At 35.6% G+C, this 15,907-nt stretch overlaps 1 protein-coding gene across 1 annotated transcript; it reads right to left on the reverse strand.

The window, feature by feature from the left end:
• Positions 1–2,324: 2,324 nt before the first annotated feature.
• LOC120067518 lies at positions 2,325–3,480 on the reverse strand. The gene is made up of 2 exons (XM_039019067.1): positions 3,307–3,480; positions 2,325–2,789 (listed from the first exon to the last, which is right to left on the reverse strand). The coding sequence occupies exons 1-2, from the start codon at positions 3,478–3,480 to the stop codon at positions 2,325–2,327; spliced, it is 639 nt and encodes a 212-aa protein (XP_038874995.1).
• Between the last annotated feature and the right edge of the window lie 12,427 nt (positions 3,481–15,907).

A 15,907-nucleotide genomic window follows, 5' to 3' on the forward strand; every position in this document is an offset into this window, starting at 1 on the left:
TCACCACCTTCTCTAGATAACTTGATTTCCCTTTTGGACACCTCAACTTGGCTTTTTGTCTGTGGATTGTATGTGGTGGAGACTTTATGGTGGATATTATACTTGAGCAACAATTTTTTGATGACGCTATTGACAAAGTGGGAGCCTTCATCACTATTATGGCACGTGGGGTGCCAAAACGAGTGAAGATATTTTTTTGCAAGAATTTGGAGACTATCGCCGCATCGATTGCGATGCATAATACCCTTCTATCCATTTAGAAACATAATTGACGACACAATAGAATGTATTTGTGACAATTTGATGGTAGAAATGGTCCCATGAAGTCTATGCCCCATACGTCGAATAGCTCCAACTCTAATGATAATATTCATGTGCATCACATTCTTCCATGAAATGTTTCCCGTGCGTTGGCACCTGTCACATTTCATTGCATAGTCTCTTGCGTCCTGAATAAAGTTGGCCAAAAATATCCACTTTGTAACATCTTTGTGCTGTGGCGTTGGCCTCCCAAATGTCCACCATATGGTGATTCATGGTTGAGATAGTTGCGCTGGTGAGCAGCTTTTGGTACGCATAGGCGCAAAATTCCGGTCTGACCCCCTCTTGTAAGATTGGCTCATCCCAAAAATATGATTTACATTCATGTCTAAGCCGCCCTTTGGGTGGCTGTGTATTTCTCAGGAATTGTTCACAAACTAGGAAATTTTCAAACAGCTTCTCACCTGGGAAGGTTGCATTACCTCTGACTGTTGCGTCAACTTCCGGATTTTCTAATCTTTATAGGTGGTCCGCAACCTAGTTCTCCATCCCCTTGCGAAAAATGACTTCCATGTTGAATTCTTGAAGGAGGAGAACCCATCGAATCAACCCTGAGCTTTGCATCTTTCTTTGTCATTAATATTTGATTGCCGAGTGGTCGGTGTGCATGATCACTTTGGATCCCAGCAAGTAAGCTCTAAATTTCTCTAGCATAAAGAATTACCGCAAGAAGTTCTTTTTCAGTGGTAGTTAGTTTATTTGGGCAGGTTCAAGTTCTACTCGCATATGCGATGGGTGTAGCATTGTTTTCTTCTTTTGTGCTAGCACCGCCCCCATCGCATAACGCTCGCATCGCCCATCAGCTCAAACGGCTTTGTCCAGTCAAGTGCGATTAAACAGGTGCAGTTTAATGTGTTCTTCAGTATCTTGAATGTGTTGAGGCATGTTTTCATCAAAGTCAAACGTCCTCTCGGCCTTCAACAACGCAATCAATGGCCGAGCAATCTTTGAAAATGTCCTTCATAAAACGTCGATAAATATTCTACTTGCCCCAAGAAGCTCCTGACACCCTTCACATTTGCTGGAGGTGGGAGCTTTTCAATGGCCTCAATCTTCGCCTTATCCACCTCCAGCCCATCCTTGGAAACTTTGTGCTCGAGCACTATACCTTCATTAACCATGAAGTGGCACTTCTCCCAGTTCAGCACAAGATTCGTCTCTTCACATCTCCTCAGTATCTTCTCCAAATTGTTTGGACAGACTTCATATGTTTGCCCGTACACCGAGAAGTCGTCCATAAAAATTTCCACTGAATCTTCAAGATACTCGGAGAAGATGGCCATCATACACCTATGGAATGTGCTCGGCACATTGCATAATCCAAACGACATGCTGCGAAAAGCAAATGTTCCATAGGGGCAGGTGAATGTGGTTTTCTCTTGGTCTTCAGGAGCAATCATGATTTGGTTGTAGCCCGCATACCCATCCAAAAAGCAGAACTAATCATTTTCTGCTAGACGATCTAGCATCTGGTTAATGAAAGGCAAGGAGAAGTGATCCTTCTTTGTCACTGCATTAAGTTTGCGATAGTCCATGCAGATCCACCAGCTAATGACGGTCCTCATTGGTATTAATTCATTATTTGCATTTGGGACTACCATCATCCCTCCCTTCTTGGGCACACATTGCACGGGACTGACCCATGTGCTATCGGCGATTGGATAAATAATGCCTATGTCCAACCATTTGATTATCTCCTTTTTCACGACCTCCTTCATCGCAGGGTTTAGTCTGCGTTGATGTTCGATCGACCCTCTTTTATTTTCTTCGAGACCTATCCTGGGCATGCAATATGCAGGGCTAATTCCTCTTATGTCTGCCAACGTCCAGCCTATTGCTTTTTTGTGCCTCTTTAGGATGCTTAGCAGCACATTCTCTTGTTCTTCTTGAAGCGCGGAGGAAATTATAACTGGTAGAGCTTCATTTTGCCCCAAGAAAACATACTTCAGGTGGCTTGGCAAGGTTTTTAATTCCACAGTAGGTGGTTGTTTCAAGGAAGGTTGTTATGCTTTTCTTTCTTCATTCAACGTCAGTTTTTCTTCTTTGGTTGTCGTTTCCATAATCGCATTGCAGGTTGCTATGGATGCGTTCGCATCCTCTCTTTCATTTTCATCTTCGGACACTTCTTTTTCGTTACAACTGGGTTCATTGTCGGAATCTGTTAAGTCTTCTTCTTCCGGATACTTCATGGCTTTAATAATGTCAAACCTGAGTTCCTTTCCATTCACACTCAACGTGATCTCTCCCTTATACACATCAATTTGAACGCGACCAGTGGATAAAAATGGTCGTCCCAAAATGATGGGTACATCTTTGTTCGCTTCATAATCGAGGATGATGAAGTCTGGCAGTAAGATAAATTTGTCATTCGAGACCAGGACATCCTTCACCTCCCCTTCTGGATGAACAAGGGACCTGTCTGCCAGCTGGAGAGTCACCGTCGTGGGTACCAACTGCCCCACATTCAACTGTTTAAAAATTGGGCATTAAGTTGATACTAGCCCTGAGATCGCAAAGCGTTTGATCTCTATATATCCCGCCAATTGAGCAGGGTATTGTGAAACTTCCGGGGTCGCGTATTTTCGGTGGAATAATGGTTTTTGACCTTTGTGTTAACGCCACCGTTGCGAACTTACCTGTGCTTATTTTCTTCGTCACCATGTCCTTCAGAAACTTCGCATATTTTGGCATTTTTTCAATCGCTTCAGTGAAAGGGATGTTGATATGTAATTGTTTTAGCATGTCCATGAAACGATGATACTGCACTTCATCATTTTTCTTCTTCTTAATCTAAGCGAATGGTGGCAGCTGTATTTTCACGGTTCCATGTTCCATAGGCTTCGAAGTGGATGCAACTTCTGGTTCCTCTTGTGTGAACGGGGTCTGGGGTTCCATCGCAACTAGAGCAGTCCTACTCGGCTCCATCTTCTCTTCCACTATTGTTTTTCTTCTTCACAAAGTCACAACTTGACATTGCTCCTTTACCGTATTCCCTGAGTTGCGCGGGAGCTCGGTTGAACTCGGCAATGCCCCTTGCGGTCTACTTTTGAGCTTGCCCGCAATCTGTCCTATCTGAATTTCTAGATTGTGGAATGACGTTGCTTGATTCTGGAGTACTGTTTCATTCTTTTCAATATACTGCTTTAGTAAGCTCTCCATAGATGAAGATTGCGGCGCCTGTGAACTACTAGCTTGATTTTGCGATTGACCGTTTGTTTACGGGAAAAATCCTGGTGGCCCTTTTTTTTGTGCCATCGGTTGATAATTTTGTTGTTGATTTTTCCATGCAAAGTTGGCCCCATTGCTTGCGTCGCCTTCTTTATTGTAAGTATTGGAGAAAGGATTATTCTTTACGAAGTAAACAGATTGTGGATTGCTCGAACACTCTTCCATCTGATGGGCTTCTCCACAAGTGGCACAACTTACGTTCATTTGAGAGATTGCATTGACCTGCCCCTTATGCGTTCCTGGGCTATTGATTGTGATTCCCTATATTAGGTTCATCATCGCATTCATTTGATTTTGTAGGGATGCGATGGCCCCATTGCTTGCGTCGCCTTCTTTAATTCTAAGTCGTTGATCGCTTTCCCTCCAGTCTTCGTGATTCTTCGAAATGCGATCAAGAATATTTTTAGCCTCATCATACGTTTTGTCAAGCAGACCTCCAGCTGCTGCCGCATTGGCAGCCGTCTGCGATGTAGGGTTCAAACCGTGGTATAAAATTTCCATCTAGAGACAACCTGGTAGCCATTGTGCGGACAATCTCGCACCAGTCTTTTAAACCTCACCTACTGTCTCTTATACACATCTAGATGTGTATAAGAGACAGGATTTCCATTTGGAGACAATCGGGTAAGCCATTGTGCGGACAATCTCGCACCAGTCTTTTAAACCTCACCTAGGCATCGCTGAGCGATTCGTCAATATCGTGTTCAAAATTTGTAATCAAATTCCTCCTTCTTGCGTTTTCTGTCGGGGGGAAGTACTTCTTCATGAACTTTTTAACTACTTGTTCCCAAGACGTTATCTCCCCTGGTTTGATAGAATAGGCCCATTTCCTTGCTTGGTCGCATAGTGAAAATGGGAACAACGTTAGTCGAACTTCCTCAGCTGAGATGTTTGGGAACACAAAAGTATTGCAGATTTCAATAAAACTCCAGAGATGGGCGTGCGGATCCTTGCCATGCCTTCCATCAAACTGACCGACTATCTGAATCACCTACAACATAACCGACTTCATCTCGAACCTTGATCCGTCCAGGGCTGGCCTCATGATTCCTAGGGAGAAATCATAGAGGTTGGGTGACGCATTGTCCCGAATGGGTATATTGCGATCGTTCGCCAGGATAATGAGTTTGCCATGATATTATTTGCATTTGTTGCTCTGTCTTCCAGTTGTTCCGCCATGTTGGGATTTCTCTTTTGTTGTTGTCGGCGGTTGTTTCTTCTTCTTCTTCGGAAAGTTCTTTCAATCTCTAGGTCATAGTTGGGCTCCGGAACTTGTCCTTTGCTCATATGAGACCCACTTCTTCCCTTACCAAAGGAGAGGTAGTGCACAGAGGTTGAAAGCTGCAAAGAAAATAAAAAATTACTGTTAGCGCAATATGTACTACTGTAGTCCACGGTAACGGCGCCAAAAAACTGTTGGGAGATGACTAGAGGTGTCATTATTTAAGTTGAGAATATTGCGATCGCATGCGCCTATTACATTAAAGTAGCTAATTTACTTATTTTGTGTAGGAAAATGCGTTGGCGCAAAGAAAAATGCGATCGAAGGAATTTGGCGCCCGAGTGCATTAGACGATTGCGACCGCAAAGCTATGCAATCGTATGCACTCGCGAATGGTCAAGATGGTGGCCTTTGGTATTTATAGAGCTCAACGTGAAGAAGCTTTTCTCTCAAATGATTGCAATGATGGGCGGTCATTAATTCTTCTTTCTGATACACCGGTTAATGGTCACAAAAAAGTTGAATGTACTTGCTATAGTGTGTCGTTAACGACTTGTCAACTAAATTTGAATTCGACCGTCATCAGCTTTCCGTCCCATCATGATTTATTATGCTTTCACCTTGATGTGTCGTCTTTATGCGGCCACCTTCTTGAGCAGATCTTCGCGAGCACATACGATCGCATAGCTTTGCAGTCGCAATCTTCTAATGTGCTCGGGCGCCGAATTCCTTGGATTGCAATTTGCTTTGTTCCAACACATTTTCCTGCACAAAAATTAAGTAAAATTAGCCTGCTTTAATGCGATGGGCGCATGCGATCGCAATATTCTCAACTTAATGCTTTTGGACATGATTTTACATATTTTTACCATCGCATTCTCACATTGTTTTACATCTTTGCGTTGTAATAACATGCATTTCTACCCGTTATCAGTAGCCTACAGATAGGCATATTGTTTTGAACGATGTTCTAATTCCTTAAGGTTTGGCACCAACACATGTGTTGGTCTTTCCAAAATTCTAAAATATATAAACATCTTTTACTTGTCATAAACAACTTTTATGACCTTTCCACATCTCATATGGAGTTTCAAAAAACCTTTTAATGGAATGATGTTCAAAAAGTATATAATAGTCACCACTGTATGTCCCAAAACAAATTTAAGCAATTGAGCACAGCTCATCTTTCAACCGAACCATGTCTAACAAGGTTCTGTTTTTCTTACCGATACACCGCTCTACTGAGGCGCTAAGTGTAGAATGTTGTGATTGGATTCCATGTTCTATCAAATAGTTCTGAAATTTTTAGATTTTATATAATCTCCACTTCAATTGATCGAAGTATCTTCATTTTTTACCTAACAAGTTTTCATACACCTTGAACTTTTCAAGTGTTTTAGACCCACGATAAAGTTAGGTAAATATAACCGTACTTTGAATAATCATCAATAAAACTGATGAAATATTCATACCCTCCTCTTGCCTTAACATTTATTGCACCATAGAAGTCTGAATGTGCGAGCTCTAAGGGTTCTTTAGCTCTTAAGACCTTTTCTTATAAAAGATCTTTTGGTTATCTTATCTTCAAGACAAGACTCACATAATGTTAAAAGGTTGTCTTCTAACTGATTTAGACGACCACTTTTAACCATTCTTAATCCTATTAAGATTTTTTTTTTTTGCCGTTTTAAATATCTTAATATTTGAAATGGCCTTTTCTTTGGTCTGTTTTAACATAGAAGTTGTTTTATATAAAACATATAAAAATACTTCTTTTGCTAATGAACACTTCATTTATGTCAAAATGATACTTTTATACAAATGTTCTTACAAAAGATAGATATAAAAACTTTTCGTTACATAAACAAGATGTATATTATCAATATAATGGATCTATCTTTTGATAAAAACTTTAGGAACTCCCACTGATTTTTCTGAGATAGCCTCCCTTGTTCACAACCTTGAGAGTTATCTCTTCATCTGCAAGCATTCTTTAGAAACTAATTTCCTTGTTTTTCTTTTTATGCTTTCTTTTTCGCAAGGTACTTTGGGCAGTTTCTCTTTCAATGCCCGCCTTCGTTGCAGTAGAAACACGTTTCTTTGTCTGCAACTTTAGCCTTGCCTTTGCGGTCAATTGGAGCCTTTCTTTTCCCCTTACTCTTTTTCATCTAAACACTTTTGTTTATGGAAGAAGAAGAAGACTCATACTTTATCTTAGAGGATGGTCCTCTTTTATCAATAGTGGCAATATTTACCTTTGCTTCTTGTCCCTTAGTTTTCAAGAGGGACTAATAAATCAGTAGCTCATTGAGAAGAGTGGTCAAGTTATACTTTATCTTGTTCATCATCGAGTTTATGCAAAACTATAAAAAGCTCTTTGGAAGATACTTTAGAATAAAACTGACCTAGCTTTTCTTGTCTATGACAGCTCTGTTTACTTCTGCTATATTGAAATGGACCATCATGTTTAGGACATGTTCTCTAACAAAGGTCCATTCTTTCATACGGCAGTTATAAATGTACTTGATGGCATCATGTCTAAGGGAGAAGAACAGCTGTCCAAACATCTCCCATAGAGATTCCATAATCTCTTATACGATATACATGCGACCAAGTTTCTTTGCCAAAACATCAGATATGTTGGCAAGAATATGGGCTCGAGCTTTTTCATTTGTCTTCATCCACTTGTCATATGCTTTCTGAACATTTCGGTTTGCGTTTGAGTTGGGCTTAGGAAGACATTCCAAAGTTAAAATGAACCTCAAATCATCTATTACCAGTATTGTATTCGAGTTTGATTTCCATGTAGCGTAATTGTCCCCATTAAGTTTCTTAGAAGCCAGTAATTGTTTTAGTGAGTTAGTCATCTATGAAAATATAAACAAATTTTATTAGTGAATTGCTTTTAAATACAATCATGTTTTAGCAAAGTAATAATGTACCCAAATTTCATTATTTTAGTTGCAACGATACTTTAGTGAGTCATAATAGATGCTATCGAGGGGCAATCAAATACTCCTTCACTGAAGCAAGACATTCTTGACTAAATACTAATTGTAGAATAACTCATATTCCTATAGTCATTTAGTTACCGTATTCGGTCAAGAACTTACTAACACTTAGTAATTCTCATAAGTGTAACCTTCCATTTTCATACCTTAGAGGTTGGCCCCAACGATGCTACCGAATTGGAGAGTCAAGGTTGGGAATCAACCTAAGAAATCCTATCCATTTTTGGAGTTTGAGTTGTTTTGAATCCCATGTTACAACCCTCCGAGGGGATAACGATCATAAAACAACTAGCGTAGGTTGCATAAAGTTGACAAGCAGGCGCAACATAGGAATCTCATGGTCCAAAATAATGGAAGAGACCGCAGGACACGTTAACACNGGTTGCATAAAGTTGACAAGCAGGCGCAACATAGGAATCTCATGGTCCAAAATAATGGAAGAGACCGCAGGACACGTTAACACAAATCCTTCACCCCCTTACTATGAACTACTTCCCCTATTCATCTTGCTATTGACCCATGCAAACACTTTCTGAATGGAGGTCACTCTCAAGGTGACACGAAGCCGAGCATGAATCTCACGGTGTGAACTCTTAGGGACGTGAGAGCTAAGAATAATATATCGTATATATTATTAATCTCCCAATGAATTGTTCTATTTGTTTTGGGTAATCATTTTTACTTAGGTTTATTCCAGTTAATAAAACAACCTAAGTCTAGGTGATTATCCAAGTATAACGTTTATATTTAGATTTTAACCTATGATGTTTAGGTGATAAACCAGTTTTAAAACCTCACAATGCTCACGTATCCTCATAAAACTGGGTTAACAATGCTCAATTATTTGGTTATAATCCTCAGGTAGGAGGTGTTCCATAAACTGTCGACTTAAATACCCTCAGTCTTAGACAAGATTATAGACTTGTTGAGTTTGTAACCAAATTTTACAAGATAACGACCTATTTTAACTATTAAAACAAGTTGTTATTTGTTAACCTAGGTGAGTATGCATCTTATCTTTGTTATGGATTTTAAATGTCTAAATGGTTTTTATAACAATTATAAAACAATAGACATGCTGATCAACCGTAACATTCATCAAGCATTTCAGGATTTAATATAACACTTTATATTAAATAATTGAAACCCTAAACATACATATATATATTATAATTCTTTATAACATACTTTCAATGCATGTTTCATGTTTCCTATAGTGGGATTTTAAATCTATATGGCATATTATATGCACATACAAGATTTATTTAATTATAACATACATTCACAATGCATAAATAATTAAACACGCTGATACGGACCAGTTTTGGCATTTCAAGTAAGCAAAAGACTTGAATTATTACAATAAGAAACAAAAACTCCTTCAAAGTGCTTCTAGTCTTCACGAACCAATCCGAACCGGATCTCCAAAGCACTAAAATAGTCTGAACTGGCCAAAATGGGGTTGAACCAAACCCGAACCGACTAAACTGGTTCACTTAAACCACTTGTCAGGTCGCGTGCATTCTTTCTGCGTTGGGATGAGCAGCGTTGCAACGCTCCATCCTAGCATTGCAATGCCTCGGGCTCTTGAAGAACAACGTTGCAATGCTCTGTTGGTAGCGTTGCAACGCTGCTAGCAGTAGCTTCATAGCTTGTTTTCTTTAGCTGACCTTCCTTGCTTCTTTCTTGAATTACTGCCTAGTTGTAACTCTATTGACTCTAAAAAATTTACAGACTAGAGGACATAGAGAGATTATTTGAATTGTTCAAATTAATTTGAGAAAACTATATACTGATGTGATAATATATAATTGCATATGGATGTGATCTGTAATTCAAATTAAATTGGAAAGAAATATTTGAATAAGATTCAAATAATTAATTCAAGTAAATTAGATTCACAGAGAATTAATTAATAGAGAGGCTTTGCACATATACATGCGATGTTTATGATAATTACATATATATACATTAACTGGATTTAATGTATAAATAATTATTTAATTAATGTGAAAATTAAATTAAATAAGTGTTATTTAATTAATGTGCAAATTAAATTAAATACGTGTTATTTAATTGGGAAAATTAATTAAATAAGTGTTATTTAATTAATGTGCAAATTAAATTAAATACGTGTTATTTAATTGGGAAAATTAATTAAATAAGTGTTATTTAATTAATGTGCAAATTAAATTAAATACGTGTTATTTAATTGGGAAAATTAATTAAATAAGTGTTATTTAATTAATTAAATATGGAAAAGGAAAATCGGAAAAGGATTAGGAAAAGGGCTTGACCCCTCTCTATATAAAGACCTCTCTATGGCCCCTTGGGGACACATACTCACAATACATATCACACAAGTGTTATTGTGGAAAATTTTTCCTAAGCCACAAAGAGAATCCTCTTTACTCTTCGAAACCCTTTTCTTCTCTCCTTCTCTCAACAGTTTGATACCATCTATCCCTCTATTGGAATCCTAGAGAATAACGAGGTTACTCTCGTGGTAATGTTCGAGATTGTTCAAGAAATTGTTTGTGATCAAGATCGTTGGAGAAGTTGTTCGTTGAACTTCGAGAGGATTGTTCGTGGCACTTGGGAATATACAAAGGTAAGAATGGTTCTAATCTTTTCCCTAAAGCATGTTAATTTACATGTTATATTGTGTTTTAGTATAATGAGTTTGTTTATGTAAAAATCAAATTGCGAGATGCAAGGCGTTTTGACATGATGCTTTCCCTGCGGGATTCGATCACTTCAATTAGTATCAGAGTCAATTTTTTGCATCTTTTTTCTTCGTATTTTTCGAAATAAAACCAACTTAGAAGTGGGTTTAATATTCTATGTTTGAATGTTGGTTTGCAAAATTGAATGGTTTCGATTTTGGCACTAGATTACTTTTACTTTGATTAAAATGTAAGAGCTCGTTGTAATTTTTGGGCAATTTAATTCTTGCTTCAAGTCTGTAAGTCCATGTTGATCGAAAGAGCAACGATTGCTGAAGAGATTGGGAAGAAATAGAGGTGTTTGGGGCAAGTTTGGAGTCAAAAACGTGCAAAACAGAAGCATTCTATCGATCAACATTGCAACGCTGAAAGGCAGAAACAACGCGTTGTAGTCACAACATTGCAACGTTCCGAGGATTGACGGGAAGTAGGCGGCATGCGCGAGACCTTCGGCTGCAACAGTGTTTTAAACAAATTCCTATGTAATGTTTAATTATTATTTAATTAATAAAATTAATATAATAGTTATATTAATTTAATCAATTAGTTTTTCTTTAGAGTGCCAAAATCAGTCCAATTTTTTATGTTTAATTTAATTATGTATTGGATGTATGTTTAAATTAATTTTTGAATTCATATTATATACTATATGTTATATAGATTAAAAAATACCCACCTTAGGATAAACATGTATATGCATCATAATTAAATATAAAGGTTATATTTTGTAGATGCATGATTAAATTAGCATACTCATGCATATTGATATAAGTGTTATGTTAGTGATGTATGATTTATATAAGTGTTATATTTATCAAATGAAAAATGAATTTGCATTGAGCATGTTGTATTTAATCGATGTCATTAGATGCAAATCTAAATATTTTGATAATGCATTAAACTATAAGTGTTATAGTTTTAATGAGATAATTTAAAATCTATAATGAAGAGTTGCATTCAAACATAGGTCCAAATTATTTTTAAATAGTTTAAAATTGATCAACATAGACTTATATTATTTCTAATGGGATTAGGAATGGGTTATTCTTTTTAATATATTTTAATAGGATTAAATTTAATTTAATTAAAAGATTAAATTTAAAAAATAATTGTCCATAAGGGACCTTTGTCTGAGGAAGGTTCTGTTGGGGTTGATGCCCTAAATCTCATGACTTCTGTAATTTGTAATTGTAATGTACAAACAATTTTATTTATTTAATAAAATATGAGATATTTTATTCGACATTTAGTAGCATTAACTCACAAAAACAATAAACTAACAACCAAGGTTATCTTCTGTAGCTTAAACATGTATGTAGAGACATACAGTTGGATCATGTTTAAGTGATAATCTAAATGGTCTGTAGTAGATGGATAAGGCTGGATACCTTATCCTAGTAACAATATAAATACGACCTGCTTTATAGATATTACTATTATTGTAAAGTACTACAAATGATTGATCATTCGTGTAAAGACATGTGATTGGGGGTTCTATACAAAAGGGTTTGTATAAGACAAACCATGAAATAAATAGTCTAATTATTTATCGTCATTAATAATAGAGACTTACATTTCATCAAAATGACCATATGTGACATGACCTGAATCTTGAGTGAGTTATGAACTCTAGCCTATGAAGGCAGTCCTTTGATTTATATAGATGAGAGTGGCCAGATCGTCGACTCAATAAGCCTATCATTTTGGGGATTCGTTTGATTGGTGAGCTAGAAACACAGCTACACAAGACGAAATTCACTCCTTCTCTAATGTCGAGGTAAGTAGATAAATTGATCCCTTAATGGCTGATTTTAGGGTTTGAAAAATATGATGTCACACCCTCTCTTGGCTCGAGAGGGGTTTAATCATAGTTGAACTGTGACTTATTGTTCATTAGAGGGATCAATGGTACTTAAGGAGTTAGATGTAACTACAGGGGCAAAACGGTAATTTTTGTCCACCTATACTTACGAGCAATTTGTGAAGGTCATTGCACCGTTAATTGGTTATATCCAACGGACACAGAAATATATTTGTAGTGTAACGAGTGCAGCTGTCGATCTTTAGTGAAGTGATCGATAGTTAATGGATGTTGAGTAATGTAATTAAAAGAGTTTAATTAATTATTCAAGTACTATTGGAGCTTCAACCAACAGGTTCATAAGATCTCCTCTGTAGCTCAACAGGGATTATTGAGAATTAATTTTGGATTAATTTTAATTGTTCAAATTAATTGAGGAGATTAATTATATATGATATAATTAATTTAAACTAATTATATGTGATATAATTAATATAATGTATTTGATGCATTATAATATAGAGTTTCTTTTTAGAGGAATTAAATATTTGAATATGATTCAAATACTAATTATATGGATGAGATTCATATATTAAAATTTAATATGAATTGGATATATATTAAATACCATGCATTATTGAGAGAAATAAAAACTATAGGTTATATTGTATTTGATACAATATACAAACTATAGGTTATGTGTTATATTTGATATAACATATAGCTATATATATATATATATATATATATATATATATATAATGTTAGTTATTATATATATTTTTTATTTATTAAATTAAATTTATTTTAATCTAATTTTAAAATTAAAGGGAGGGAGTTACAACTTCCTTTCCTAAATTTTCTCTCAGAAGATCGTGGTATGTTGGGAATGGTTTTACGATTGCTTCATCTTTTCCCTAAGGAGGATCACAAAAGGTATGTGAGATTTTCTCATAAGCACTCTCCCAAGCAAAAACTCTCTCCCTCTCAAAATTCTTCCTCTCTCTTCCAAAAATTAGAGAAGCCCACAACTCTCTATGTAATTCTCACCCCTAAGGAGAATATAGGAGGCTCATCTGGGGTGATGTCCACTTTGGTATTGTTGTACCTTTTGTTCAATGAGATTTGAAGTGTATGTGATTGGATCGAGGAGGAATTTGTGAAGAATCGGTTCTTCAAGGGTAAGTTGATCCAAACCCTTCTTCCTTCTAGATGCATGTTGTAAAATCTATGATAATGCATAATTTATGTTCTGTGTATTTTAATTACTGTGAAATTTGAAAATTGGGAATGATCCCCACTTTCGCATCGGACTTCACAGTCCTTCAATTGGTATCAGAGCGGTGGTTTTTGGTTCCCAATTTTATTTTTCCATAATTAAAATTCAGTTTAATGGTGGGTTGAATTCTGTAATTTTGTTCATGATGATGAATGATTGAATGGTTTGCAATTATGGATATTTTCAGAATCGGGCTTTAGATTTATTGCTTTAAATTTAAAATTTTGGTTCGTATGGGCTCGATGTTTTGGGCATAACTAATTGCAATCAAGTTTGTAATTTATTGTTAGTCGTTCGTGAGTTTTTAGACGATGTTCTGGTGAAATAGAGGCCCAAATCGGAGCAAAACTGAAGTAATTTATTGTTGTACAGTAGGCAACTGTACAACAGCATTGCAATGTTGTGCCCTAGCATTGCAACGCTACAAGAGACGGATGGAAGGTTTTTTTAGTGTTGCAATCTTAGGTCAGCATTGCAATGCTATGAGACGAAAAGAAGGTGCAGTTCAACAACCGATTCATGTGTGGTTCGAGTGCTAGGCGGTCCGATTTGTGCGGTTCAAGGCCCGATTCACCTATTTTGTACCGATTTGGCTATTATTTGATGTAATAGTTAGTTTTTCCATTAATTAAATTACTAAAGGTTATATTAATTAATTAATTGCTTAGGAGTTCAATCCCGGTCCAATAATTATTCTTTAAATTATGCATTTGATGTATCGTTTAATTTATATATTTATATGTCATAATGTATGTCACATAGTAAAATCCCACCACAAGTTATGCATTAATCGTGCATCATGAATATTATAAATGTTATAATATATTTGCATGATTTATTTTATAGCATGCTCATGCATCATATAATATAAGTGATTTAATATATGTTTGCATGCATTAATAACATAACCATGCATAATTTATATTATTAGGGTTATAATATATAGTTTGGATGTTTGGGTGTATGGATGTATGTATGTTATTAATTCTTCCATTACTTTACTATTTATAAATGTTATATACGTTAAGTAATGAAATGGGAGTTACTCATATATGCTTGAGGAGATGAAAATTGTGGGATTCTCTTTTTTTTTTCTTTTTGAAATTGGGAGGAAGAAGGAAGAAAAAGCATAAAGAATTTTCTCATCAATCAAAATTGATCTTCACTATTTTTTTTTCCTTTTGTTTTGATATAGAGAGAATGAGAGAGAGGGTGAAAATAAGGAGATGTGGGATTCATCCCACACCTCTAGTAACTCCCCTACGTGGGGAATTGCATTTTATTTAATTAAAGTTAAATAAAACTATCTATTTAATTTAATTAAATAAATAAACACCAAGAACCATTTAAATCATATTTAAATGGTTCCCTCTCACATAACCTATAATCTAATGTTCATTCATTTTAACCTATAGTTTTGATTCAATCAATTTAATTAAATTTAAAATCTAATTCAATTAAATAATTAATTAATTCTCCAATTAATTAATCATCCAATTAAATATCACATATTTAATTTAAATTTTCCATTTGAATCATATTCAAATATAATTTTCTCATTTAACCTATAGTTTTAATGCGCATCCAATGCACATTATTTATAACCTATAATTTTCAATATGAATCTTATTCATATTAAATTAATATTTGAACTCCTTTCAAATATTTCGTTCTCTCATTTAATAATTTTGAATCATATCCAAAATTAATAATAAAGTCTAAAATTAAACTTTATATTAAAATGTATCAACATATATTAAAAAATTTCCAATTATGAATTTGAACATTTCAAATTCAATTTAATGACAAATTACCTACCCTTTACAAGCTAGGAAGGGGACCTAATAAACCTGCAAATCAGAAGCTCCAACGATGTGAGATTAATTAGCTAAACTCATTAACCAAATTAATCAATATTCGTTAACTATGGGTACACTCCACTAAAGACCACAACTGCACTCTTTTCACTACAGATATGTTTCTATGTCCACAGATATAGACCAATAACAGCAAGTTAGTCCTTCATGAGTGTTTGTAACACTGGTGCGTTATTTTTTGATGTGGAATTATGGATGAAATTGCGATGATGAAAATGCATTGAGCACTCAAGTTTCCTCAGCGGAATCTAAGTGTAAATCCCACTGAGTTTCCTGGTAAGTCCAGGGTCGAACTCAGGGACTTGGGAAAATAGGTTGTGGTGGTAATTTTTATGAAAACTTTGCAGTAACCAAATAAATCAATAGTTGTTGAGGTTTGTTGTTTGTGATAATGAAAAATAAACAAATGCGACGGAGTTTGAAAAGAGTTGATAAAATGGGA

The sequence above is a fragment of the Benincasa hispida genome, chromosome 12 (assembly GCF_009727055.1).
Source record: "Benincasa hispida cultivar B227 chromosome 12, ASM972705v1, whole genome shotgun sequence".
In the NCBI taxonomy this organism is placed as follows: Eukaryota; Viridiplantae; Streptophyta; class Magnoliopsida; order Cucurbitales; family Cucurbitaceae; genus Benincasa; species Benincasa hispida.

Bases quoted from the DNA above. Each gene is read 5' to 3' on its own strand.
- LOC120067518 (XM_039019067.1), bottom strand. From the start codon at position 3,480: ATGGAGAGCTTACTAAAGCAGTATATTGAAAAGAATGAAACAGTACTC. The intron at 2,790-3,306 runs GTAAAGGAGCAA...ATTTTTAAACAG, and splicing joins CGCGCAACTCAGGGAATACG to TTGAATGTGGGGCAGTTGGT.